This window comes from Mirounga leonina, unplaced genomic scaffold (assembly GCF_011800145.1).
Source record: "Mirounga leonina isolate KUSES-001 unplaced genomic scaffold, KU_Mleo_1.0 Mir_53, whole genome shotgun sequence".
Lineage (NCBI taxonomy): Eukaryota > Metazoa > Chordata > Mammalia > Carnivora > Phocidae > Mirounga > Mirounga leonina.
In genome coordinates, this window is record NW_023270807.1 from 1,033,216 (window position 1) to 1,058,107 (window position 24,892).

Sequence of the window (24,892 nt, forward strand, 5' to 3'; positions counted from 1 at the left end):
CGGCTGGGCCTCCCAGGGACGGCGGTTCCGCGAGTCTGTTTGGGAACTCGCTGGAGCTGGAACTCGGAACCCGGGAGCCCGCTGGAGCCCCAGGACTTCTCGGAGTCGCGCGGGGCAGGCGGCTCGTTCGCGCCCGGGAGGCCTGGCCCCGGACGCGCGAGGGGCGCAGGGCGCAGGGAGGCGGGCAGGCGCACATGGGTGCCGGCGGGCCGGCGGCGGCGGGGTGCGCGGGGGGGGCCGGGGTGTGGCTTCCCCGCCTCCCGGGCGGGCTTTGCATGTGTGTGTGGCGGCCCTAGACTTCCTGCTCCTTCTGCGCTGCAGGTACGCGCGGGCCGGGCCGGGCCGGGCGGACGGGCGGGCGGCGGGCGCGCCGAGACGCGGGCACCTCCTCACCCGGACGCCAGCAGCGGCTCCCGGGCCGCGCCGCCTTCCGCTCCGGTGGCCGCTAGCCCGCCCTGCTCGCGGGTGGGGGTGCGCCCCTCCGGCCTCCGCGGTCATCTCCGTCCTCTGCACCGAGCCTGACCGCGCGCCCCTTGGGGCCCCCCCCCACCCGCCCCGGGTCCCCGGCGGGCCGCAGCCATGAACGAGATGTCCAGCTTTCTCCACATCGGGGACATCGTCTCCCTGTACGCCGAGGGCTCCGTCAATGGCTTCATCAGCACTTTGGGGTGAGTGAGCCGAGTTCGAGGGGGGCGCGGGCAGGGAGGGGGCGCCGTGGGCCCTGGTGCCACTTGCGTGCGTCCTGCCGCCGCCCCCGGACGGAGAACCTGAAAGTCCCCAGCTTCAAGGAGCGGGGTAACGGCTCGCCTCCTTCTTTTAGAGAAAGGAAGTTAAATGTTTGCCCAGGTAGAAGTCGGGGACCCTGCGGGAGTTGGTTGGAGGCGCCCCCTCGGCGAAGCCTCCACCCTCGCGCGCGATGCCTTTTTTCCGAGCGGGAGGAAAGGCCGAGACTTCCTCTGCAGGTGGTCCCGGGGCGGGGCAGGTAGGTGGCTGGGGCCTGAGTTGGGGAAAAGCATCCGGGACTGGACGTGAGTGGCTTTGGGGGTGGGGCGGAGCTGTGGGGGAAGGCAGCCGGGAGCCCGGACTCCTCTAGTTACGGTCGGGTCCGGTCGCCCCTTTCCTTCTAGCTCTCTCCTGCCCTGCCCCGTGCCTTCTCCAGCCCTCCCCTTCCAGGAGTCCCAGGTCCCGGCCGACTGCCCCCCCTCCCCGCCTCTCTCTGTCAATTTCCTGCGCGGCTCATCTGGCGCCCCTGGGTCCCCGGTCCCAGGATCTCCTGAGCACTTTACAAACATTAATTAATTCTGGCTGTCACCCCCCAGGGTCTGGATAGTAGGGAATCTATTCAAGTCCCTGGAGAGGGCTAGGCCTGAAGCAGGCGTAGGGCAGGAAAGGAATTAGACAGAGTGAATAGGTTTATCTTCAAAGGAGCAGTTGGGTGAGTCGCTGGGGGTGGGGGTAGAGTGGTTTCTCCACCTCTCCAGCCAGGCTCCAGGGCAGGGCCTGCTGCCTTTGTCCCATTTTCAGTCTGGGGACTTGTGTTAAGTTGTCTCATCCTTCCCACCACACCCAGCTGTCCTTTAGGATAAACCCATCCTCTTCTGTTCCCCCCCACTCATCAGGACACCAGCCAGCCACAAGGTGCCTCCTGTCTGGCTTGGGAAGATAGCCCTGGAACCCTCAACCCAGGTCTGACTCTCGACCTGGCCTCGCCTCACCCAGAGCCTGGGAAGTGGGAGTCAGTCACCTGGCTCTCTCAGTGTCTCCCAGGGTTGTTGGGAGTTTGGCTCTGGTCCTGTTGGAAAGGGAATCCAGCAGGCCTGTGGGGGTTGGAGGGCTGACTCTGTCAGCAGGGGATTCTGCCTGGGGAGATCCATCCTTGCTCTCCTTATCTCAGCATCCTTCGCTACTCTCTCATTCCCCTCCCCATTCGGATGTGGAATCCCCAGCCACAGGTCCTACCCCTACTGGATTTGACTGATATCGCTCATTTCCCAGAGAGATGGGGGTGGAGCCACATCTGGGCCAGCATCTGTGCAGGCCTCCCACAGAGCGCTGACCAGGGGGTCCCAGCTGCCCCTCTGGCCAGGGCTGTGCTCGAGGCTAGCCTGCACATAGTAGGCACATAGTAAACCCTTCTGGCAATGCTGAGGGAAGCAGGAGGGGGGGGGGGGAATGGGGGCAGACGGTGGAAGCCCCCCCCCACCAGTGTCTGAACAGCATTGGGGGCTTTTGGGAAATGATCGACTTCTCTGTTGCTTAGTGCCTGGGTCAGGGCAGAGCACAAAGTGGGTGGTTTTTAAGTACCTGTGAGACCTGTCAGCATCAGGAGAAGCATCCTCTTCTGCCCTCCACACAGGCCTCATCCCCGAACAAGGGATTCTGTCACCTCCCAATATAGCTTCCTTCTGCCTTGGCCCTTCCTGCCCCTGGAAGCTGCTTCCTCCAGTCCATTTTGACCCTGGGGCAGGACCTGGTGACCTCTGATAGGGCTTCTCTCCGGGGTGCCTCTTCCCTGTGCAAACACCTCCAGCAGCTCCCGACTTTCCACCAATGGATGCCCACCCCCCAGCTTGGCGTTCTAGCACCCTAACTTAATGTTTTTCCTTTTTTTTTTCCCCTCACCTCCCGTTTCGCAGCCTCTGAAGCTCTAGTGTGTGATGCTGCTCTGATTCCCAGAACCTAACCCACGCCCTGGGCCCCTCTACCTTTGCTCCTGCCTTGCCCCTGCCCTCCAGCCAGGCTCCGCCTGGGTAAATCTGACCCACCCTCTGAGACCTAGTGCGAAGCGACCTCTCCTGAGAGATCCACCTCCTCCTCCCACATCCGGGCAGAATTAACCCTTCTTCCTCTGTGCTTTGCCCGGCTTTGCACAGATTCCTCCCTGGTATTGTGCTGTTTCACGGTTAGTTGGATGTTTCTCTGTAGGGCCATCGAATGCTGGGCAATTTGCCAGGACTAACTAATCAATTACACTATTCATCCCCTCAGTGTGTCCACAGCCAGTGTACTGGGCACTCGGGACTCGGTGGTGACTGAGGGAGCAGTGTGTCCCCACTTCTTGGAACTTAGAGTCAATGAGAGAATGATTTATAAGCACTGCTAAGTCCTTGCCTACTCAAAGGGTAGTCCGTGGTCCAGCAGCATCGGCATCACCTAGAAGCTTGCTAGAAGCACAGGATCTCAGACCTCTGCCTGTCCCTCAGAATCTGCATGCTGATCCCTGTGGGATTTGGTGTCTTAAAGTGTGAGGCGCTTTGCTCTAAGTCAAACTCTCTCTGCCCCATCCCTGCCAGCGTCTTTCTTTCTTTTTCTTTTTTAAAGATTTTATTTATTTATTTGAGAGAGAGAGAGAGAGAGAGCACAAGCAGGGAGAGCGGCAGAGGGAGAGGGAGAAGCAGGCTCCCTGTTCCTGCAGGGCTGGATCCCAGGACCCTGGGATCATGACCTGAGCCGAAGTCAGACGCTTAACCTACTGAACCACCCAGGTGCCCCCTTGCCCGAATCTTTCTGCCTCTATCCTTAACTCTGGTCCCCTTCGGCCTTCACTCCGGCTCTTGGTGCCCATGTCTGTGAACCCTAGAGGCTGATACGACTGAGTTCCCAGGCTAGCCCAATACTTGCTGTCCAAGAGGTGCCCAGTAGGGGCTGGATGCAATGAATTTGTTGAAGACGGGGGTAGCCTTGGTGGGCAGAGGGTCCGGTCAGCTAGGAGATGGGGAGGGGAGGGTTGGTGGAGCAGGGAGTCTCGGGCAGCCTTCAGATTCTGGCCAGACTCTACGGGCAAAGTGGAGGAGGCCAGTTAGGGCTGCCTGAATAATTAGAGCTCCCGGTGAAGATTGTACATTAACTCTGGGTTGGGAGGGTGGGAGGGGCCTGGGCAGTAGATCCTGGAGCAGGTCGAGGCCCCGGCAGGGAAGGGAAAGCAGGCCCACACCTGTCCTTGGCAGGAGAGTGTGGCCAGGGCCACTGCCTCGAACCTCACCCTGGGTGGAAGGCAGCGGAGACCCAGGCTGGAGCGACTGACCAGGGCCAGTGAAAGGTGGAGGATTTAATGTGGCTCCTGGCCAGTGGCTGTGGGGAACTGGCCCTGAGTGGGGAGGCTGGGCCCCTCAGAGTCTGACATCCAGTTCCTTGAAGATCTCTCTTCAAGGCCACTCTCTCTGAGTGGCCAGAGGGGTAGGCCCCAGCCCACGGGGTGTCAGTTGGGAAGTGTAGGTGACCTGGGTCTTGAGGCTGAGCTCCCAACATTTGTCAAAGTGCCTTGGAGCACCATTTGGGGGCTCTCAGGGCCTTGGCCTGTATCACCCAGGGCTGGGTGATCATAGGGTGTAGGGTCAGAAGGGGCCCCCCTTGGGGTTCCCCGTCCACCTTCCAGCCTGATTCACTTCCCAGGAGGATGGGCACTAGAGGTCAGCACCCAAGAAACATGGAGGTAAATGTGGAGTAAGCCTCAGGTCCCCAGCGTCAGGACCCTTGGGTCAGTAGCCCCAGGGGCATGGCTCTCTCCTGCTTTGTCACTAACTCGCTGGGTGATTTTGGCAAGGCCCTGCCTTCTCAGAGTGTTTCTGTCAGCCTGGATGTCCTCTAGAGGTGCTCTGTTTGCACCTGAGAATCCCCCTGGGATCTTTAAAAAAATTTCAACTTCTGAGTTCCCAGGTCCGACCAACTGTATCAATATTTCTAGGGCTGGGGTCTGAGGGTTGGGTTTTTTAAAAGTTCCCCAGTCATTTTACCTGGGGTGGTGATCCCTGATCGAAGGGTCCTGCTTGGCTGCCAAGCTATGAGGAGGCCTACCTGTTGGATCCACCTGCCCCTTGGTCCAGAGAGCCCATCTCTTTGCCCTCAACAAACATTAATTGAGCACCTACTTAGTGCCAGGCACTGTTCTAGTCACTGGGGAATCCATGGTAACCAAGATAGAATTCCAGCCCATCCTAGTCTATACACAGGGGAGCTGGGTGAGGTGGTCTGTAAGGGCCCTCGGAGCCTAAAGTTTCTTAAGACACATGTAATTCCAGGGGGGAGGGCACTGTCCCTCCCATGCAGACTGCTATTCCTGGGGCAGATTTCAGACCTGCCCTTGGCTTTCATTTAATTGTTCCCTGGGAGATGCTAGAACTCCCCCTGTCCTGTGCCCCAAGGCAGGGTCTTGGCCTCACCTAGGCCAATTCATGCAACTCACTTTTTAAAAATACATATTTTTGGGGGCGTCTGACTCTTCATCTCAGCTCAGGTCTTGATCTCAGGGTTGTGAGTTCAAGCCCCGTGTTGGGCTCCATGCTGGGTGTGGAGCCTACTTAAAACACAAAAACAAAAACACACACTTAAAAAAAGTATATATATCTTTTGGGGCACCTGGGTGGCTCAGTCGTTAAGCGTCTGCCTTTGGCTCGGGTCATAATCCCAGGGTCTTGGGATTGAGCCCCGCATCAGGCTCCCCGCTCTGCGGGAAGCCTGCTTCTCCCTCTCCCGCTCCCCCTGCTTGTGTTCCCTCTCTCGCTGTCTCTCTCTCTGTCAAAAAATAAATGAAATCTTAAAAAAAAAAGTATATATATATATTTGTTCAAAAATAATGTATGTCCCACAGAGAAAACTGGAAAAACTCAAACTCAAATAAAAAATTATGTGTGATACTGTTGTGACTTATATGAACATTCTGTATGTGGATCTTCTAGCCTTTTATCTACACAAAGAAACATTTACAAAACGATGTCAAACTGCACATATGGCTTTGTATCCTGTTATTTTGGGGGGACACCTTGGGCTGTATTTTCCTGTGCCGACACACCATTGTTATGGCTGCATGGCATCCCATGGTATGACGTATCCTCATTTATTCAACCAACTCTAGTATTGGGCGTCAGGTTGTTTCTAAATTTTTGCATTATAAACAATCTGCACAGAGCATCCTAGTCCATACACGCCCGAACGCTTGTCCAGTTACCCTCTCAGGCTAAATTCCCAGAAGTGGAATCCTGTTTCCCTCACAGGCTCTAACTCTGCTGGTTTCTGTGGTGGTAGAGGTGCTGCCAAGGTGACCCTGCATCCCAGGGGGCCTGACCCCGTTTCACATCCTAAATTTGAGAGTGTTGTACTAGGGGGTGTGGGGAGAAAGACCAGCCTCCGCCATCGAAGCTGGGTGTGGTGGCTGTGATGGAGGGGGGGTAACTTGGGGAGAAGAGCTGGGTGGGGGTTGCCTGAGGACACAATCAGCCCCAGGCTTCCACCATGGGACCCAGGAGCCCAGGCTGCATCCAGCTCCCTGGCCCCAAAGAATCTTGCTGTAAGCCACTTGCTCACATTCTGCCCTGCCCTACATTCCTGACCCCACGTCCCCTCCCTGACTTGGCCCAGTGGGTCTGTGGGGTGGGTGGGGCAGTGGCTTGTGTTGGGGGTGGGGTGTTGTGCTGGATTTTCGGGTGGGGCCACACCAACCTTCTGCTCTCAGCTTAGGGGGAGGTGTCTGGGTTTCGATTGCCCTACAGTCTACCCCAGACCTGTGGTCCTTGTTTCCCCCCATGTGGAGCTGGGGGGCTCCTCCCTGGAAGTGGGGGCTGTGAGAGAGGAGGAGGTCTGGGAGGGGGGGAGGAGGGCAGAGCCCAGATCTCCAGTAAGTTCATCACAGGCCTCCGAGTGTGAGCCCTGAGCCGCCCTGAGTGTGTCACGTTGGTTGTGCTGACCATGGCACCCAGCATTTGCACCCGCAGTCACAGTTCCCTGCAGTGGAGACCGCTGGTGTAGCGAGACTAAAGGACTTGCCCAGGGTCACATAGCAGGGGCCCCCGGAGAGGAGGCTGCAGGGCCTTTCACACCAGGGATGGTGGGCACAGAGAAGAGTCTAGGCCTTGACAACACAGCGAGCCCAGGGTATGGGTGGGGACACTGGGGAGACAGGCAGGAGGGACTCTGCAGGGGAGTAAAATGATCTCAGTGGTGGTGTGTAAATGTAGGTATTTTGGGGCTGACAGGTGGGCAGAGACAGAAGAGGCAGTGAACCTAAATCTCCGCCCCTGGGGGGGGAGGGGCAGGGGCAGCTGCAGGTGCTGGGGCAGACGCCTGTGTGTATTTGGTTCACAAATGCCTCCCTTCCTTCAGCCAGTCAGCCAGCACCCCCTTCCGTCCAGTCCAGGCTCTGAGCTTAGAAATGGGTGACGGGGGTGATCTAGGTCAGGGAAGGCAGATGGCAACGGGTAGACTTCACTGAGCTTTTATGGTCGGTGGCTCTGGCCTTTACCTGTCACTTTGGCCCCTCACCACTGGCCTGAGGCATACATATAACCCAAGGAAAGTAGAAAGAACCGTTTAGAACACCCATATGCCCACTACTTAGATTTAATAACTGCCCCCATTTTGCCATATATGATGCATCTATATTTTTGCTGAAGTATTTTATGGTAAATTACATAATTGCATGTTTTCCCCTCTAAATACTTCATTACCCAGCTGTAAGGAATAAGGATATGTTCCTTTGTAACCACAGTCTCACCATCACACCCTTTAGTAACTTCCTAGTGGCATCTGATGCCCTGTCCTCACTCAGATGTGCCTCATTGTCCTCAGTCTTTTTTTTTTTTTTTAACTTTTTGTTTGTTTTTAAGATTTTTTATTTATTTGACAGAGAGAAAGCGAGAGAGGGAACACAAGCAGGGGGAGCGGGAGAGGGAGAAGCAGGCTTCCTGCCGAGCAGGGAGCCTAATGCGGGGCTCGATCTCAGGACCCTGGGATCATGACCTGAGCTGAAGGCAGACGCTTAACGACTGAGCCACCCAGGCGCCCCTCCCTGTCCCTCTTCTTAGCCTAACAGGTGCATCCTCCCATGTACCCGGCAGCACTGTTGAGACCCCAGCACTTGCCAGAGCCCACCGATCCCGAGAACCAAAATCCCAGGCCTGTGGGCAGAGGCAGCGCCCTGAAGCCTTGCCAATTAGCCAGGGATCCTTATTTCTATTGGGCCAAAAATTCATTTTTGCCACCTCCGTGCCTCACAGGAGAGATTCTTGGGGTTCTCTGAGTGTGTGGCTTACTGTCCTTTTTAGGCATAAGCTCTCTGAAGAGGAAGCCTACCTGCCTGCCCCTTGATCCAGAGAGTCTATCTCTTAGCCTTCATCAGACTTCATGAAGTCATTCAACAAACATTTATTGATCCATGCTCATTTAAGTTCCATATACTGGTCCCTCTGGTGGCAAATGGTGGATCTTTGGTACAGAAAGATATGTAGAGGTTAAGTAAATGGATGTTTCTGCAGGGATGCAGAAATGAGTTTCTTTTCTCTGATGAGCCAGGGATCCCAGCCAGTGAACCAGGGTTCCTGTCCCAACATCCCTCCCCACCCCCATCCAATGGGTGTGACTTTGGGTATTTGGAGAAAGGGACTCCAAGGCCCGCATCCACCACCAGCCAATCCCAGTATTCTAACAGTGCCCACATTGGGAGTGGCCGTCCTTGGGTCTGGCCTAGATTTATGGGGTGGTAGCCAGTGTTCTGGGCTGGGAGTCAGAGGTCTGGGGTCTGGAACTGGCTGTTCCTTTAACTTGTTGTGTGACCTGAGCTGGTCAGTTTCCCCTCCATGCCGCAGTTTCCAAGCTAGACTGGGGAGGGGCTGTCTAGAGTCCCTCAGGCATTTCCCAGTTTATGGTTCCCTGTCCTGTGGCTGCTCTGGTGGTGGATGCAGGCTTTGATTCAGGCTCTTCTGAGAGTCACTTGCCCCACTTCTAGCTCCCTTCTTCCTCTTCCTTATCTAATCTTTCCAGACAGCATTGACCCGCCCCACTGCCTTTTCTGTCATTCCCACCTGGATCTCAAAGTCCAGCCAGGGCAGAATGGGGCCATGCAGTTTCCGTGGATGCATCTGCCTTCCTCTTTTCCCTCAGATCAAGGTCTTGGGATGCAGACCCCGTGAGCATTTCAGGGACAGCACCCTCCTCCTCAACTTTGTTAGAGCTGAGTTGTCAACCATCGCCTCTTCAAGGGTCCAGGGCAGCCCTGCCCACAGGCCTCCTGCTAGACCCCTTCCCACTTATCCTCATCCCACTGCCCACTTTGCTGATTCCCTCTTGGGCCCTGCATAGTCCAGGCTCAAACTGGCTTTGTGCCTCCCAGCAGATGGATGGCTCCTAGCAGGGAGTGTCCTCTGGGCTGGCCCTGGGGTGGCGAGATGCAGGGGTCTAGGACATGGCTCCTGTCCTCAGGGCGCTCAGCATGGTGGGTGTGAGCTTCCTGATCCCACCCAGCACATAATGGCTTCGCTGTAAGGTTTTGCTGAATGGATGGAGACCTAGCTTGTACATGTGCCATCAACTGACCAGCTCTGTGGGCTGAGGTGGGGGGCGGCGTTTAATTTTACTCAGTGAACCTCACGCTGAACTGTATTAAGAATAGAATTAGGTATTGGATGTAAAAACAGCTTATAAATTAAAACATGTTCAGCACTTTGGAAAGTTGGTTTTTCTACTGTGGTCGTGGCTGGGGTGCTACCTGCTTTCAGATGAGGGGGGGATGTCCGTGGTGGGACCAGGCAGGGAACTCTGCAGAAGCCTAAGCACGGCCTTGAAGATGGCAGGACTTGGCAGGACTCAGACAGGGCTTCTGGTGTGCAAACGCCTGGAGGTGGAACGATGAGATCAGCGGGCTGGCGGAGGGTGGGAGTCGGCCCTTCCCGGGACCTTGGGAGGAGACAGGCGCCCAGGAGGGGTCCGGGTGGCTTGGCTCTGGTTACACCGCCAGGTGCGCAGCCGAAGCCAGGCACCTGTGACCCGTGTCCGGCTAGCTTAATAAACACAGATGCCCCCCCGTGAGGGAGAGTGGGGGGGTACGGCCCAGGACGTGGGTGCCACGGGGCGCGGGGAGAGGTCGAGCGGCGGAGGGGAGGAAAGCACGGACGCGGCGCACGTCACCCTCCCGCCCCCGCGCGCGCCTGCAGTCGAGACTGGCCGGGGCGAGGCGGCGGGGCGGCTGCACGTGGGGCGGCGAGTTTCGCTGGGCGGAGGGGTAGGGGCGGGGCCTGGCGGCGGGGGCGGGGCGGGGCGGGGCGGGGCCGGGCGGCTGAGAGCGCACTGCGGACCAGGAGTCCGCCGGCTCCAGGGGCCTTGCGCTCGGCCGCCGCCCCGACCGGGGCTGCCCCCTGAGGCGCGCCCTCCATCAGAACTTAACCTGTCGTGGGTCCCGGCCCTTGGGCCTCCTTCTGGCCTCAGGCCTGCAGGCCATCTGATAAGAGCCTCCCTGCTTATCTATTCATGGTTTCTCGCGGCACCCCTCCCGGCCCTCCTGTCGGATAGCACCTTCATGGGTTGCCTCAGTCCTAATGAGTACACACGGAGGAATGGAGGGAGGCTTTCGCGGGGGCGCGTGGGGACAGTTGGGACTCTAAACATCCGGCCGATGGCTTCTTTGCTTACAGGCTAGGTGGGGAGCTGCCCTAAGCACCAGATGGGAAGTAAAACGATGAGTAGGGCAAGGTGCCACCCCTCAGACGTTCCTAGGAGGGTGTATGGAATGTAGCCCAGCGTTCCCAGGCGATGTTGATTCTGCTAGTCGGGGACCCACACTTGGAGGACGGAGGGTGTGGAATGTTAGAGCCAGGAGGAACCTCTGAAAGGCCCGTCTCCAGACCTTGTTCCCCTGATACCTTCGGGGAACACCCCTGCCTCTTTTCTCCTCCCACCTGGCTTGCTTCTTTGCTCTGGTCCCTCCTACAGACCGACCGTTCCTGCCCCTCTCAGCTGCAGGTCGAGGATGTTTTCCTTCCCAACCTTGTTTGCAGTTCTCCTGGAGGCCATGCTCCCCTCCTGATCAATCCCTCCCTTTCCCTATGTGGTTTCAGCTCGCACTCCCAAAATATGCCCTGCTTGTACACCACGGGGCACTGGGGAGGGGCTGAGTTGGAGACATCAGGGCTTCAGAAGCTGTGCCAGAGTGGGAGGGTACAGATGGACATCCGCATAATGACCAGGCAGATTTGTGCCAGGGGGGTTAGGAAAAGCACACCAGGCATCCAAATTTGCGTGTGTTTTTCCTGCACGTGCAGCCCAGACAAGGAGTTCCCAGGGGAGCTTGGTGAGGTCAGGGTGAGGATGGGTTCTTCCTCAGAGAGTCTCTGAGGAGGTGGCCTCCCCAAGGCCTTGAGCGCTGGACAAGATAGAGGCTGTTGGGGGCTACCCCAGCCTGTCCTGAACCACACTGACTTCCATGATGCCCTATGGCTGTCCAGCATCCCAGGCAGTGCGGGGTCCCAGGCCCTGGCCGGTGCTTCCTCCCCTTCCCCATCAAAACACATCCATCCAGTGTCCCCTCCCTTCAGGGCTTTGCTAAGAGACAAGCAGCTAATCTGATTCACTAATGTCTTACAGGAAATTCTATGAATTATTCAAGGCTCTGTACGGCCTCTGGCTCTTCTTACACACCTTCTCTGATTGGCCAGGCTCTGACCTGTTCCTTCCCTGAACTTGGACAAAATCCACAGCTGGTACCACCATTTGGCACTAATACGTATTCTTTATATCATTAACTCTTCTGAATGTGTGACTTGTCTTCCCAATGAGATTCGGAACTCCCTGAGGCAGGGACCTTACCTTTTGCTTCTCATATACTTTCCCTAGAAGCTAGTAAAATGAATTAATCCACTCACTGTGTATTCCGTGTGTGTGTGCTCTGTGCCAGCCAGTGGTCTAGATGCTGGGGATACAGCAGGAAGCAAAACAGACGCATCCCTGTCCTCATGGCTCTTCCATCCCAAGTGGGGGGGTTGTAACAAAAATAAATAAGCAAAATATACAGCAGGCCAGGTGGTGAGAAGTACTATGGGAACAGTGAGGCAGGGAGGACGATAAGGAGTGTGAGAAGGAGCAGTTCCAAGTTTTAAAAAGGATAGGGAGGGAGAGTGTTCAGGGGAATGGGCCATTTGAGCGGGGATCTGAAGGAGGTGAGGGAGGGAGCTAGGAGGGTGTCTGGGGGCAGACGAAAGAACCAGCACCAAGTCTCCTGGAAGGTTTGAGGAGCCTGGAGGGGGGCTGTGGGCTGGAACAGAGTGGGCAAGGGGCAGGGGGAGGAGATGAGGTCAGAGAGGTGAGGGCTGGATCGTGTGGGTTCAGGCCATTGTGAATTCTTGGCTTTTACATGGAGATGGGTAATTCTGGAGGGTTCTGAGCAGGGGACTGCCCTGATTTGACTCACCTTTTAAAGTAAAGGTGTGTGTGCTGTGTGGGGAACAGGTCTCAGGGAGATGAGGGGGGACATCAGGAGATTGATGAGGAGGCGGTTACCCACATCCAGGTGACAGCTGGTGGGGGCTTGGGCCAGGGGATGGTGGCAAAGATGAGAAGTGGTTGGACTCCACACATATCGTGAAGCTAGAGCCCACAGGGTTTCCTCACAGATGGGGTGTGAGAGGTGGGTGGAAGAGGAGCCAAAGATTGGCCCGAGGTTTTCAGCCCAAGCAATGAGAAGGATGGAGTTGCCATCAACTGAGATGGGGAGGACTTTAAGAGGAGCACATTTAGGTGCAGACCAGGAGCTCAGTTTTGAACCTGCTGAGTCTGAGATGCCTATGGACATCCAAGTGGAGGTATTTAGAGCTACGATCTGGAATTTGCAGGGGAGGTGGATATGGGAGTCATTGGTGAGCATCGAAGTGGTCCTTTGAACCCATGAGTGTGGCTGAGGTGCCCAAGGGAGCACCAGCAGATGGAAGAGGGAAGAGGGCCAAGTGCTGAGCCAGTGCTGGGGGCCAGGGAAAGAGAAGGAGGCCAAGGGGGGGCGGTCCTCGGAGAGCAAACTGCCTCTCCCCTCCCCATCACTGAGAGGTCCTGCACAGCATCTGCTGTGACGCTGCTCAGCCTGGCTTCAAAACCCAGCCCTTCTGCTTGCTGGCTGTGTGTCCCTGGCTAGGTGGTTTACCTCTCTGTACTCTGGCTTCTCTGCCCGCCAAATGGAAATAATAACAAAACAGATTTAGAAAATTAAATAACAATATATGAAAACATTAGACGCAAAATCCTGCTGGCTTTTCTTCTTCTTACGGATCACATTGAGCAAAGCGCTGGTGATGCCAAAGGGAAAAACAGCGGCCTGTCCTCAAGGAACCCATAGTGTAGACATGGCAGCTAGTGGCAGTAGGAAGAGACATGGCAGCAGGAGAGGCCAGGACCAGGTGCTGCGGGAACACGGGGGCCAGAGGCCCAGTGGGAGGGAGGGCACTGGCCAAGGAGGTTCCACAGAGTAGAGAGAGGGGCTGAGGGCTGAAGAATCAATGAGGTCTGCTAGCTTGGGTCTTGGTGGGGAGCCAGGGTGGGCTGGGCATGAAGGGCATTGCAGACTACTGCTGCAGAGGTGGTCAGCTCTGTAGAGATGAGAGCTCCAGGGACCTTGGGATCAACTGGGGACTTATCACGGTTGGAGCAGGAAGCTGTGAGGCTAGCTGGGGGGTGGTTAGAGGTCAGACCACAAAAGACCTTGTTAGCCAACCCAAGGAGGAGAGGTGGAGGTTTTGGAATCAGCTCTGTGACTTCAGGCAAATTATCTCACCTTCAAACTCAGCTTCCTCCTCTGTAAAATGGTGTTAATGACTAGCCCCTGTGGGGAAGTTGGTGAGAATTCAGAGGGAACAGCTGTGAAGTGCTGAGATAGACTTGGCCTCTGAAATGGTGGATCATCATCATCACTGTATCCTGGAGGCTGGGATGGCATTGAAGACTTAAATGCAGGAATGGATGGATGGATGGATTGGTGGGTGGATGGATGGTGGGTAGATGGATGAATGGATGGATGGGTAGATGGATAGATGAGTGGGTGGGTGGATGGATGGATGGGTAGGTGGCTGGGTGGGTGGATGGATGGATGGATGGGTGGGTGGGTGGGTGGATGTCCTCCAGAGATTCAGGATTAATTCCAGTTGGGGCTTAAGAGGGGGGATTTTGGGCCCTAGGGTAAGCCAAAAAGGAGGGTATAGAATGGGGCCTAGCTGAGGTTGAGAAGGTGCAAGGTTCATTGTCCTGGCTTTGAGACCAAAGGATGGTCCCTCTAGTTTGGTGTTTCATAAGCTTCTCCCATCTGTCCATCTGTCTCTAGTCTCTCTGTGCCTCTGTTTGTATCCTACTTATTTTTCTATGTATCTTTTATATTCTGCTCTCTCTGTTTCTCCCTTCTACCCTGAGTCTCTCTGACTTTCTCTGTCTCTTTCAGTACTCTTCCCTTTCCTTCCTCCATTGCCCACTGCCCTTTCAGGTCTGGGCAACAGGGTCTCAGGGCTTTCCTGAGAGTTATATCTGCAGCGTGTGGCAGCCCAGACTGGAGGCAGACCCCCTCATAAGACAGCTCTAGCTCCATCCGGCAGTGGGCAGTGGTTGGGGGTGGGCTGGGTGTATCTCTGTGCTCCCCCATCCCTTTAACAGTGGTGCCAGGAAAGGGAAAGACTTGATGGGTTGGGGGGAGCTTGACAGCAATGGAGAGGGGTTTTTTTGGAGGCCTCCCTGGTGCCCCAAATCCCTTGCCCCAAGGGAGGGACGCCTGGGGAGATGGTCTCTTCTCTTGCACTGACTGGGCTGCCTTGTCCCTCAGGTTGGTGGATGACCGCTGTGTGGTGGAGCCCGCGGCGGGGGACCTGGACAACCCGCCTAAGAAGTTCCGAGGTAAGACCTCCATCCCCACACCAGCCTTCCTCCCAGGCTGCTGAGTCCTGGGCCTGGGACAGAACTCATTCAACCCCGTCCAGCGCCCACGGGCCGGGTTAGACGAGGCGCTGCCCTGCAGCCCTCGCACTGTTCTCTGTGGAAGCCCCCATCAGCTCGCACTGCCATCTTGGCACAGATGGCCTCTGCGTTCATTTTCTGGGGGACCGCACCCCATTTCTCAGGGGCGCACCCACTTCTGGCTGGGAGCCGTTCTCCCCCCACCTCCCCACCAGCCACAAGGCCGCCTTTGTCCGCATGACAGAGCATTTTCTGAGGGAGCAGGGGAGGGAAGGAGAATTTCCTCAGGCTTTCAGAGGCCCGGGGTGAGGGCTCTTCCTTGTGCTTCCGTCTCTTCATATGCGTGGTGAGGGGATTGGAACCCATGATCTCCGGGTCCCTTCTCCTGACCCCCACTGCGTTCCCAGCCCCGGACCGGGCTGTGTGGATGACTTCGGCCCTAGGGGAGTTTGTGGAGCCCCAACCTGAGTGACCTTGGGCAAGGGCCTTGGCTCGTGGGGCCTCCGTGTCCTCTGTGGTCAGTGGGCTCCTCAGCCCCATCCCACAAGCCCAGGGGCGCTGAGGGAATTAAATGCTGTCCTGCTGTCACCGTGCCCAGCCGGGGTAAGGTGTTACTGTTGTGATGACCTGGAGGCTGAGGCAGACAATCAGACAGATCCTGGGTGCGGTGGGCAGGGTGGGAGCAGGCAGGAACACGCCGGGCTGCTTCCACCTTGTCTGCCCATGTGGCTGCTCGTCTGCGGAGAGATTAGCTGGGATTGTCCTCGAGGGGGATGCTGGGAGGGAAGTGGGGTTTAAGATAATCCTGTGGCATCCCTGGCCGTCTGTCTGCCGGGGCCTTGCCCGTCCATGGGAGGGTGGAGGAGATGGGGGTGGGGGGGGCCTCCCAGCCCGCAGAGGGGCCCCACGCCGGCTGTTCTGCTTCTGTCACGGGCCTCTGTGTGGGGCTTTGTGTGGGGGTCTTAGGTCAGGCCGTGCCTGGATCTGTGGGAACAGCCTCTGGCACTGGACTTCCCTCACCTCCGTAGACCCCTCGGCCCTGTACCGTCGGGCCTCGCTGCCTCTCGCACCTCATCCCCTAGCCCCTGCCTCCACCGGGGCAGGGATTCTGGTTGCTTTGTTCACTGTTTTATTTGTGCTGTCTGCCACGTAGTGGGGGCCTGGTACACGTCTGAGGAATAAACGCAGGCGTCAGCCCCTCCTCGGGCTTCCTCCCGCCCCTGCCTCCCGTCGCAGGCCTGGCTGCTCTAGTTCCCATCGATGTGACCCATCCAGAGTGCCTCAGTTGAATCCAGCCTCCAAGGCATTGGGCCCGGGCTTTAGGGGTTTCAGGGTGCTCGTGCGGGCCTCCTGCTTGGAGGCCCAGCTCTGACCAGGCCTGCCGCCGGGTGCTGAAGGCAGAGACCAGGCCCGGGCCTCTCTCGAAGTAGGGGAGCTTTGAAGCCGCTGCTGGAGGGGCAGATTTCCACTCTAGCTGGGGGATTTCGGTACCTTCTTGGGAAGAGGTCAGTAAGGGTGAGGGTCCCCAGGGTGGGCTGAGCCAGGGCAGAGAGCGGACTGGGGCTGAAAAGGGAAGGGGTGTGCAGTCAGCTTTGTGGTGTGGCAGGTGGTGACAGGGAGGTGGGTGTGGCAGAGGAAGATTTGCCCTCGAGTCCCAGTGGACAGAGTTTGGGGCCAATTTTTGACAACAGAAAAGCCACTTAGTAGAACAAATGCTCCTTTGACTTCTCATCCTCCTCTCCCGTTGCTCCTTCCCACTCTCTTCTTTCTCTTCCTCTCCATTTTTCCAAAGCCTGTGAGTGGGGCCCTCCCCAAGATCGGGGGGTTGACCCGTGGTCCCTCTCGGAGAGCTCTCAGCCAGCTCAGAGATGTGGAAGAGGGGACTCAGCCTCCAGCCTCCTCCCTGCCCTCTCTGCCCCAGATCCGGACCTGTGGTGTCTTGATGAGGCAGGCAGAGGCCCCTCTGAACTCCCTGGGGCCCTATTTGGACCTGAGAAGAGCTGACCTTCTGGGACAGGACCAGGTCTCTGTGCCGCCCAGCGGCTGGTGGGTACAGTTGGAGTGTTAGAACTTGGGACAAGAGACATGGCCTCCAAATTCTTCATTTTGAGACAAGAGAAAAGAAAAGCGGAGCTTGGCCTCCCACCTGGGAGTCCTGGTTCTCTCCTGTAAACACCCTGGCACCGGAAGGAGGGCCCAGCAAGGGCGTGGGGGCTATGGCAGCATGTTAGAAGTGGGCTAGATGTTGTCAGAGATGGCCGTGTCCTGAGGCCCCCCGAGTGCTGTCCTGCCATCCTGGGATGGGCCCAGCCATTGCTGGGAACTCTGGCTTCTCCCTCTCTCCCACTATAGTTGGGTGTCCTCACATGCTGACCTTCGAGGCCCCCAGGCTGAGCTGGCAAAACCCAGGGAAGATCCCAGCCTGCCTATCAGCCCTGATTGGGTACTCGTTTGTGATTTCAGCTCTAGCCATCTTCTGAGGCCATTCCAAGCCCTGATACGTTCTGGGAATTCTTTCCTGAGTCTGCAGGGCCTGGGGAGGCCCAGGCTACTGGGCCCCCAATGTGTGGGGCACCCCATTCCAGCCCACCATCTCTGACCTCTGCTTCAGCGTAGGAATCTTGGGGTTATGTGCTGCTGACCAGGCCCCGGGGTCTGGGCATGTTCCCTCCCATGAGCCCTTTCTCTATCTCTTCTTCCATGCGGGGCATGGGGAGACCCAGTGAAGGGCTTAGACAGCTCTCACCTCCCATTCTACCTTAGGGAAGCTCAGAGCCCATACCCCCAGCTATAGTGACCCCAGGAATGTACGTAGGGGCCACTTACCCACCCAGACTGGTGGCGGGGGGCGGTGCCAGGGTAGGAGGCCGATCAAGTGGCCTCCCTCTGTTTATATGGCTGGGTGCCCCCCAACTCCCCCAAGCCTATGCTTCTGCTCTACCTGTCCCACCTTCCAAGCCCAGTTTATTGGTTTTTTGTTGTTGTTGTTATTATTAAGACATATTTCAACTCTACACAGAAGAGAGCTCTGTCAAATCCTTTTTGCCGTGTTCATTTCAGAACTTGTCATTTTTTAAAAAAGATTTTATTCTTTTTAAAAGAATTTTAAAAGATTTACCTTAATGAGAGAGAGAGAGAGAGCTTGTGTGCAGGCAGGGGGAGGAGCAGAGGGGGAGGGAGAGGGAGACAATCTCTAGCCGACTCTGCCCTGAGCACAGAGCCTGATGCGGGGCTCAGTCCCACATCCCACCACCCTGAGATCATGACCTGAGCCAAAACCAAGAGGTGGATGATCAACCGACCGAGTCACCCAGGCACCCCCAGACCTTGTCATTTTTAAAGCCTCTTATGCCTGTAGCTGAAGCCCTCTGGGTCTTCTCCCTGATCCCTTTCCTCTCCCTCCCTCTTCAGAGGCAAATGCTCATCAGAAATTGGTATGTATTTCAGGAGCCTGTTTTTATACTTTTCCTATTAATCCATAGGGCCATAGTCACGAATGATACAGGGTATTACTCCCGTTTTTATAACCCCATATATTAAAATCTTTCTGCACAGTTTTCGTTCTGCACCATTTTTGAGATTTCCCCAATTGACACATGTGACTCTAGTTCATCTGGTTAATTGCTATGTAATATTCCATTGGGTGAATAAACTGCAAGCCATTTATTGGTTCTCCTGTTGATGGACAGTTAGCTCTTCTCCAGCTTCTGGCAGTTGCCGGCCATGCTGGGGTGAGCGTTCCCATCCACGTCTCCTTGGGCTCCCGGGCAAGAGTTTCCTGGGTGTGTTCCGAGGGAGGGGGAGTCCTGGTGCAAGTAAGCTCTTCTGAGCCTTCCTCCAGGGCTGTGCAAGCTCAACCCCCACAGACTGTGGGTGCGTCCCCCCTGCCTCCACATTCTTGCCACACTTGGGTCTGTCCCACTTAAATTTCTTCCAGCCTGTTGGGTGTGAAATGGCATCTCACTGTGGTTTTTTTTTTTAAAGATTTTATTTATTTATTTGAGAGAGAGAGAATGAGAGACAGAAAGCATGAGAGGGAGGAGGGTCAGAGGGAGAAGCAGACTCCCTGCCGAGCAGGGAGCCCGATGCGGGACTCGATCCCGGGACTCCAGGATCATGACCTGAGCCGAAGGCAGTCGCTTAACCAACTGAGCCACCCAGGCGCCCCCTCACTGTGGTTTTAATTTGCATTCCTCTGATGACTAGTGAGATGGAGCATCTTTTCGTATGTTTACTGGCCCCTTAAAATTTTGATCTCATTCCCCCCACCCCCCCACCCCCCCCACCCCGTTTTATAAAAGTATTGCAAATACAGACTCCAGGTTCAAGGTGAAAACCGTGGTGGCCCACCTCACCCTCTGGCACCTTCTCTCCCCCCTTTCCAGGGGCAACCATATAGAAAAACAGACTAGGTAATTTATTCATATGATTAAAACATCAAAACATTGTACAAATAGGTGGAGAGGGTCTGCTCCCACCTGCCTGGTGCCCCCCACTCCCCTGCTCTATGATCATCCCTTCAGGTGACCACTTTCCTGAGTTCCTTATGCATCCCCCAGGGTTTGCAAATACGAACATATATTCAGGGCATCCTCCCCCCGCTTTTCTTACACAAAGGTAGCATTCTATATACGCTCTTCTGGTTTTTGTTGTTTTTACTTTATAAATTTTACTAAGGATCCTACTGGAGACCTTTTCATATTAGCATATAGAGATCTTGAGCTCTCTCTGTTTTTTCTTTCATTTAGATACCCATTTTTTGTTCCGTATCCTGGACAACTGTGTGAAAATAGTGTTTCTACAACTTAGCGCGTTTGAAACATTTAGAAAGTATTTATTTATTTTAAACTGTGGTAAAGATCTCTAACAGAAAGTTTCCCATCTATTCCCAACTATTTTTAGGTGTACAGTTCAGTGGCATTAAGCAACTTGTCACCCATAGACAGTCTAAATGTTGAAAATGATGGGGCGCCAGGGTGGCTCAGTCGTTACGCGTCTGCCTTCGACTCAGGTCCCTGGGATGGAGCCCCGCATCGGGCTCCCTGCTCAGCGGGAAGCCTGCTTCTCCCTCTCCCACTCCCTCTGCTTGTGTTCCCTCTCCCGCTGTGTCTCTCTCTCTCTGTCAAATAAATAAATAAAAAATCTTAAAAAAAAAATAAATGTTGAAAATTATTAGAAGCAAATGTTTACACGATTTACACAGAGCTTGGACCTTACCATGACTGTAGAACTTTATTCCCTGGGCTCTGTTCTCACCTCCAGTCTTCAGCACTGGTGCTTTTCAATCTTGTTGGAGCGGCAGAACTATTTGGGGTTTGGGGTGCCTTTATAGATGCATATCCCCGCCCCCCACCTCCCCCACCCCCACCCCCACCCTCGCTCCAGCCTGCTGAATAGATGCGGGACCTGGGAGTTTTGGGTTTTTTTTTAAGATTTAATTAATTTATTTATTTTAAAGAGAAAGAGCATCAGCGGGGGAGGGGCAGAGGGAGAGGGAGAGAGAATCTCAAGCAGACTCCCTGCTGAGCGCGGAGCCAGACATGGAGCTCGATCTCACGACGCTGAGATCATGACCTGAGCGGAAACCAACAGCTGGACGCTCAACCAACTGAGTCACCCAGGAGCCCTAGGAGTTTGTGTTTTTTAAAGCTCCCCCAGTGGCAGTGGCTTTTGAAGTGTTAGGGAACTGTAGTTTCAGGGAAGGTCGCTGGACTTTGTTTACTATGTGAATATCTTCTTGTCTGCAGCCCTACAAGCCTTGTGCCCCGTCAGCAATGAGTGCATGTCCTCCAACACACACAGTCCTGACTGTTGGAAACCTCCCTGGGCCCGGTCTCCTGGCCACCCTCCCATCCTTCTTCCTCTCTGCCCTCCTGCCCTGGGGTTTGGTGAGAAGAAAGGTTCCAGCCCCTTCTGGGGTTCTGACAGGGCTGCCTTTGGGCCAAAAACACCATAGAAGCATGGAGGTGTGCCACAAACATTGTAGAGGACTCAAGTCATTTATTCATTCAACAAACATTTCCTAACATGTACTATGGGCCAGGCTGTAAGGGAGGATCTGTGTGAGAGAGAAAAAGACAAATTCGACAAGTCCTAGGGAGTCGGTTTCCAAGACAGAGATAGAAGATTTGGGAGCTGGGAGGGGTCACGTCTGGTTTCCTTCCCAGTCCTGGGATGCTCCAGAGCAGTGTGTTTCATTCAAACACAGTCTCTGACCCATTAGTGGCTGTGGGAAATCCCTTTAGTGGGGCTCCACCATCCTTTAAAGACCAGAATAGAATTTGAATGCATCACCATAGTAAGGGTCGTTCCTATTTCATTCATTCTTCCTTCAACTCCTTCCTTCCTGTTAAATGAGTTCAGTGAGTTTTAAATGTGGTTATTGAAGCTTTCTTATTTCCAGAGATTCTATTTCGTTCTTTTTCAGTCTGTGATATTACTCTTTATAGTTTCCTCTTCTCTGCAGGGATCCTCAAGCTTTCATGGATTTAAGCAGGGTAGGCATACTGTTCTACAGACGTTGTCTGTGCCTGGAGTCTCTTCATGTCTGTTTCTACTGTCTGTTTGGTGGGTTGGTTCTCTCCCATGACAGCTAGTTCCCAAGACTTCCTGGCTAGCTTTGACTGTACGCTTGCCATTGCATTTGAAAAATTTGGTATGAGTGGTTGTGGACCAGAGGAAGGTACCTTCCTCCAGAGAGGGTGTGCATATCCTGTTACCAGACCCCTGGGGCTCCACCTGTCCAAGACTGCCTGAAGCCAGACTCGGATTCAGGGTTTCCTGCACCATCCAGGGGATTCCAACAGGGCTCTAGTTTCTGGAAGGGGCTGTTCTGCCTTGGGTTCAGCCTTCACTTGGGGGTGTAGTCCTTTGGGGTCCCAGCTTACTGAACGGAGGGTCTCCTGATAGACTCCTACCTTCCATGGGCCTGGCCTTGGATTTCTGCCTCCTGTCACCTGATGAAGCCGTCCACATAAAAAGTCAGTTTTCTGGGGCGCCTGGGTGGCTCAGTCATTAAGCGTCTGCCTTCGGCTCAGGTCATGATTCCAGGGTCCTGGGATTGAGCCCCGCATTGGGCTCCTTGCTCAGCGGGAAGCCTGCTTCTCCCTCTCCCACTCCCCCTGCTTGTGTTCCCTCTCTTGCTGTGTCTCTCTCTTTCGAATAAATAAATAAAATCTTAAAAAAAAAAAAAAGCCTGTTTTCTGGAATCAGTGAATATCCTCAGGGTGAAAGTAGCTTGGGTGTTTCTATATCTTTCTAACTTCCCTTTGATCCTCGGCTCGGGCCCAGGAATTCACTATTTTGTCAGTTCTTTCAGAAGTCTTAGAATAATATCCATTTGAAAAATCCGGTTGTGTGAGTTGTTTTCTGGTTGGGTTGGTCAAAAGATATTATAACCATGGTTCTCAGGCCCGTCAGAGCCTGCCCTGCTTACCAGGGACAGAAGCAAGCCCCCATGTTGTTTCATGAAATGGTGATCCAGAAATGTCTTTCGGTGAGTCAGTTCAGAAAAGCTTGAGAATTTCTGCTCTAGGGCGACCTGGGGCAGCATCTCTCTTTCCTTCTGTTCTCCTTTCTGGATTGGGAGTGGTGGGGTGGGGGTGCAGGGAGATCAGGGAGCTCACGATCCCCCAGGCCTGTGGGCTCCAGGCTCACTCAGACCCAGGGTCCTGGCCCGCCCCCTCCCTTCCCAGCTTGCCAGACCCACAGTGTGACTTGCTGCTCTCACTTCACTGTCCCCTCCACGTGGCGCCCTCTTGCCCTTCCCTCCACCTGCAGTGCCTCATCCCTCTCCTCCCTCCTTGGCTATAAATTCAGGCCCCATCTCATCCACACGGGAGAGGCGTTTCTAGATTCATGCGTTCATCCAGCAGGAATTCACTGAGCCCCGGGCTAGGCGCTGGGGACACGGTGATGAGCCCCACGTGGCCCTGACCACCTGCAGATGAGCCTGTCAGAACCAGAGCGTGCTTTAATATTAATAAGTGGAATTCAAAAATAATACAACCGATGCATATCTATATTTATGTCAAATAAAATGGGGGGTAAGAGCCAGGGTCTGAGGGAGCCTGGAGCTGGGGGGGGAGGGAGCAAGGCCAATATAATGTCCTAGGGGTGAGAAAAAAGAGACATAAAAGGAAAGCAATTTCTAATGAAGTAATACGCGTCTCAGAAGTGGATGTTGGGCACAACTAGAAGGCCCAAGGACGCAGTCGGAGCTTGCCTGGGCATCATGACTAGGGCGACCACAAACACAAGCATCTGGCACAGCCGCCAGTGATGCGTTCTCCGAAACAGGAAAAAAAAAGAAAAAGAAAAAAACAACTCCTGGTAAAGTTTGAACAACACAAAGGACAACACAGAGTCCCTCAGCTTATATCTGAGTTGCATTCCTGAAAAATTCCCTGTTTGCTAAAACCAGGCAAAAAACCCTTTGTGTTTCTATGTGTCGCTCTGGGCCCAGAGCACTGCCCGCAGCAGTCCACCCGTGAGTGTGTGGCAGGATGTTCCCGCGGGAGTCTTGCTGGACGGTCTTTATGGTGCCGGTGTCCAGCATCCCTGTCCTGCCCACTAAATGCCGGCTGTTACCTCTCTCGGGACCACCCCCCTCCCCCGCTTGGCCAAACAATCTCTGGCGTGGGTCACTGCTCTGACCGGCTGGGAACCCGTGGCCTCGAGGTGGTAAGCGGGGGGCCTGGGGAGCCCTGGGAGCGCCAGCCCAGCCTAACGAAGCAGGAGGACTTCTTGGAGGGGGTGACACCTGAGCTTCTTCTTGAGGGCTAAGCAGATCCTTGTGAAGACCTACTCTGTCCAACGAAATGAGTGCTTGTTTCCAGAAGCGATGCCCGCTCCTGCTGGTGGTGTCAAGGTGGGCCAGGCAGGGCAGGCCTTGGGGACCCTGTCCGCTTATGGAATTGCTATTTCCCCCATTCTCTTCAAGGAGTTCTGTCTTCTCTGAACTTTGACTCACTCAGTCTCTCTTCCGGATGGCACTAGGGGGCTGCGTGCTCATGGGCTGGATAGAAAATCCAGTTTTGCCTTTGTTTTTGTTTTTTTTTTTTAAGATTTTATTAATTTATTTGAGACAGAGAGAAAGAGAGAGGGAACAAGTGGGGAGGAGGGTCAGAGGGAGAGGGAGAAGGAGAAGCAGACTCCCTGCTGAGCGGGGAGCCCGATGTGGGGCTCGATCCTAGGACCCTGGGATCATGAGCTGAGCTGAGGGCAGACGCTTAACCGACGGAGCCACCCAGGAGCCCCCAGCTTTGCTTCTAGTTCCTGGTGGCTGGATGACCAGCTTTGACCAGAGCGGGCACCTAGCCTTCCTTTGGAGGACAGACGGAAAGGGCCAGAAGGAAGGGCGCCTCAGCATAGCCATCCGCCCTCCTGGGCGGCATGTGGCTGGAACCTGCGCAGGCATGGAGGCCCAGCCCTGCAGCACAAGGGGAGTCTTGGAGGCCACGAGCCTGACCCCTTGTCCAGGCTGTGATTCCCTCCTGCGACGGGGAACTCATTGCCTCGCAGTGTAGCCCATGCCATTGGCAACCCGGCCCAGCCACTTGAGCCAGCCCTTCACCGTGACCCAGAATCCTCCATCCCCTCCTGCCACACTTCAGAATAGGATTTTCCAACTCATGCTTCCTTCGGATAAGTAGAAACATCGGCACCCTCTCTGGAGTTTGGGCTTACGAAAATCACAGGTGTTTTGTCTGCTTTCCAAAATAAAAATCGGAATAGTGAATCTGTTTGTGGAATTTTGAGGGGCCCAGTCTTAGGTCAAGTTCCCTGGAAGCAGAGCCTACGGAGGAGGGGTCTCCGGAGCACAGAGTGAGGGAGGCTTGCTCATTTAGGGCAGAGGAAGAGCCAAGCAAGGATGTGGTTTCGGGGCGATGCTGCCGGCAGGTGGGGAGTGACCAGCACCTCACAGAGGTCACCTCTAGAGGCCAGATAATTCTGAGCTGCTTCTGGGGGGCCGGGGGGGGATGTAACTTCCCAGGCATCTGTGGGCGAGATGGCGGTGGGTCAGAGAAGGATGCAGGTATTAGCTTTCAGCCACCAATGTCCACAAAAGTGGGCACAGACGGGGCATGGGTGGGGGTCCAAAGGCCTCTGGTAAATCTCTCATGGGGAAGAGGGCACGTGTCTGCCTCCCAGGTGAGATCCTGCCGTCACGCCTTCTCCCAAGTTCTTCGGGGTTCTTCCAACCACTACC

The 24,892-nt window shown here is 55.2% G+C and overlaps 1 protein-coding gene across 5 annotated transcripts in view; it reads left to right on the plus strand.

Annotated features, from left to right (window-relative positions):
* The first annotated feature begins 554 nt into the window (after window positions 1-554).
* The window catches only part of ITPR3 (inositol 1,4,5-trisphosphate receptor type 3), a 66,221-nt gene continuing 41,883 nt past the window's right edge, over window positions 555-24,892 (plus strand). For 4 of the 5 annotated variants that reach the window (XR_004676669.1, XM_034991423.1, XM_034991424.1 and 1 more), the window contains exons 1-2: window positions 555-668; window positions 14,552-14,622. Coding sequence is in view for 4 of the 5 variants with exons in the window: in XM_034991423.1 (XP_034847314.1) it covers window positions 580-668; window positions 14,552-14,622 (160 nt within the window). In the remaining variant the exon portion in view is untranslated. The remainder of the gene's footprint in view (window positions 669-14,551; window positions 14,623-24,892) is intronic. The other variant, XM_034991422.1, reaches the window with a different exon arrangement.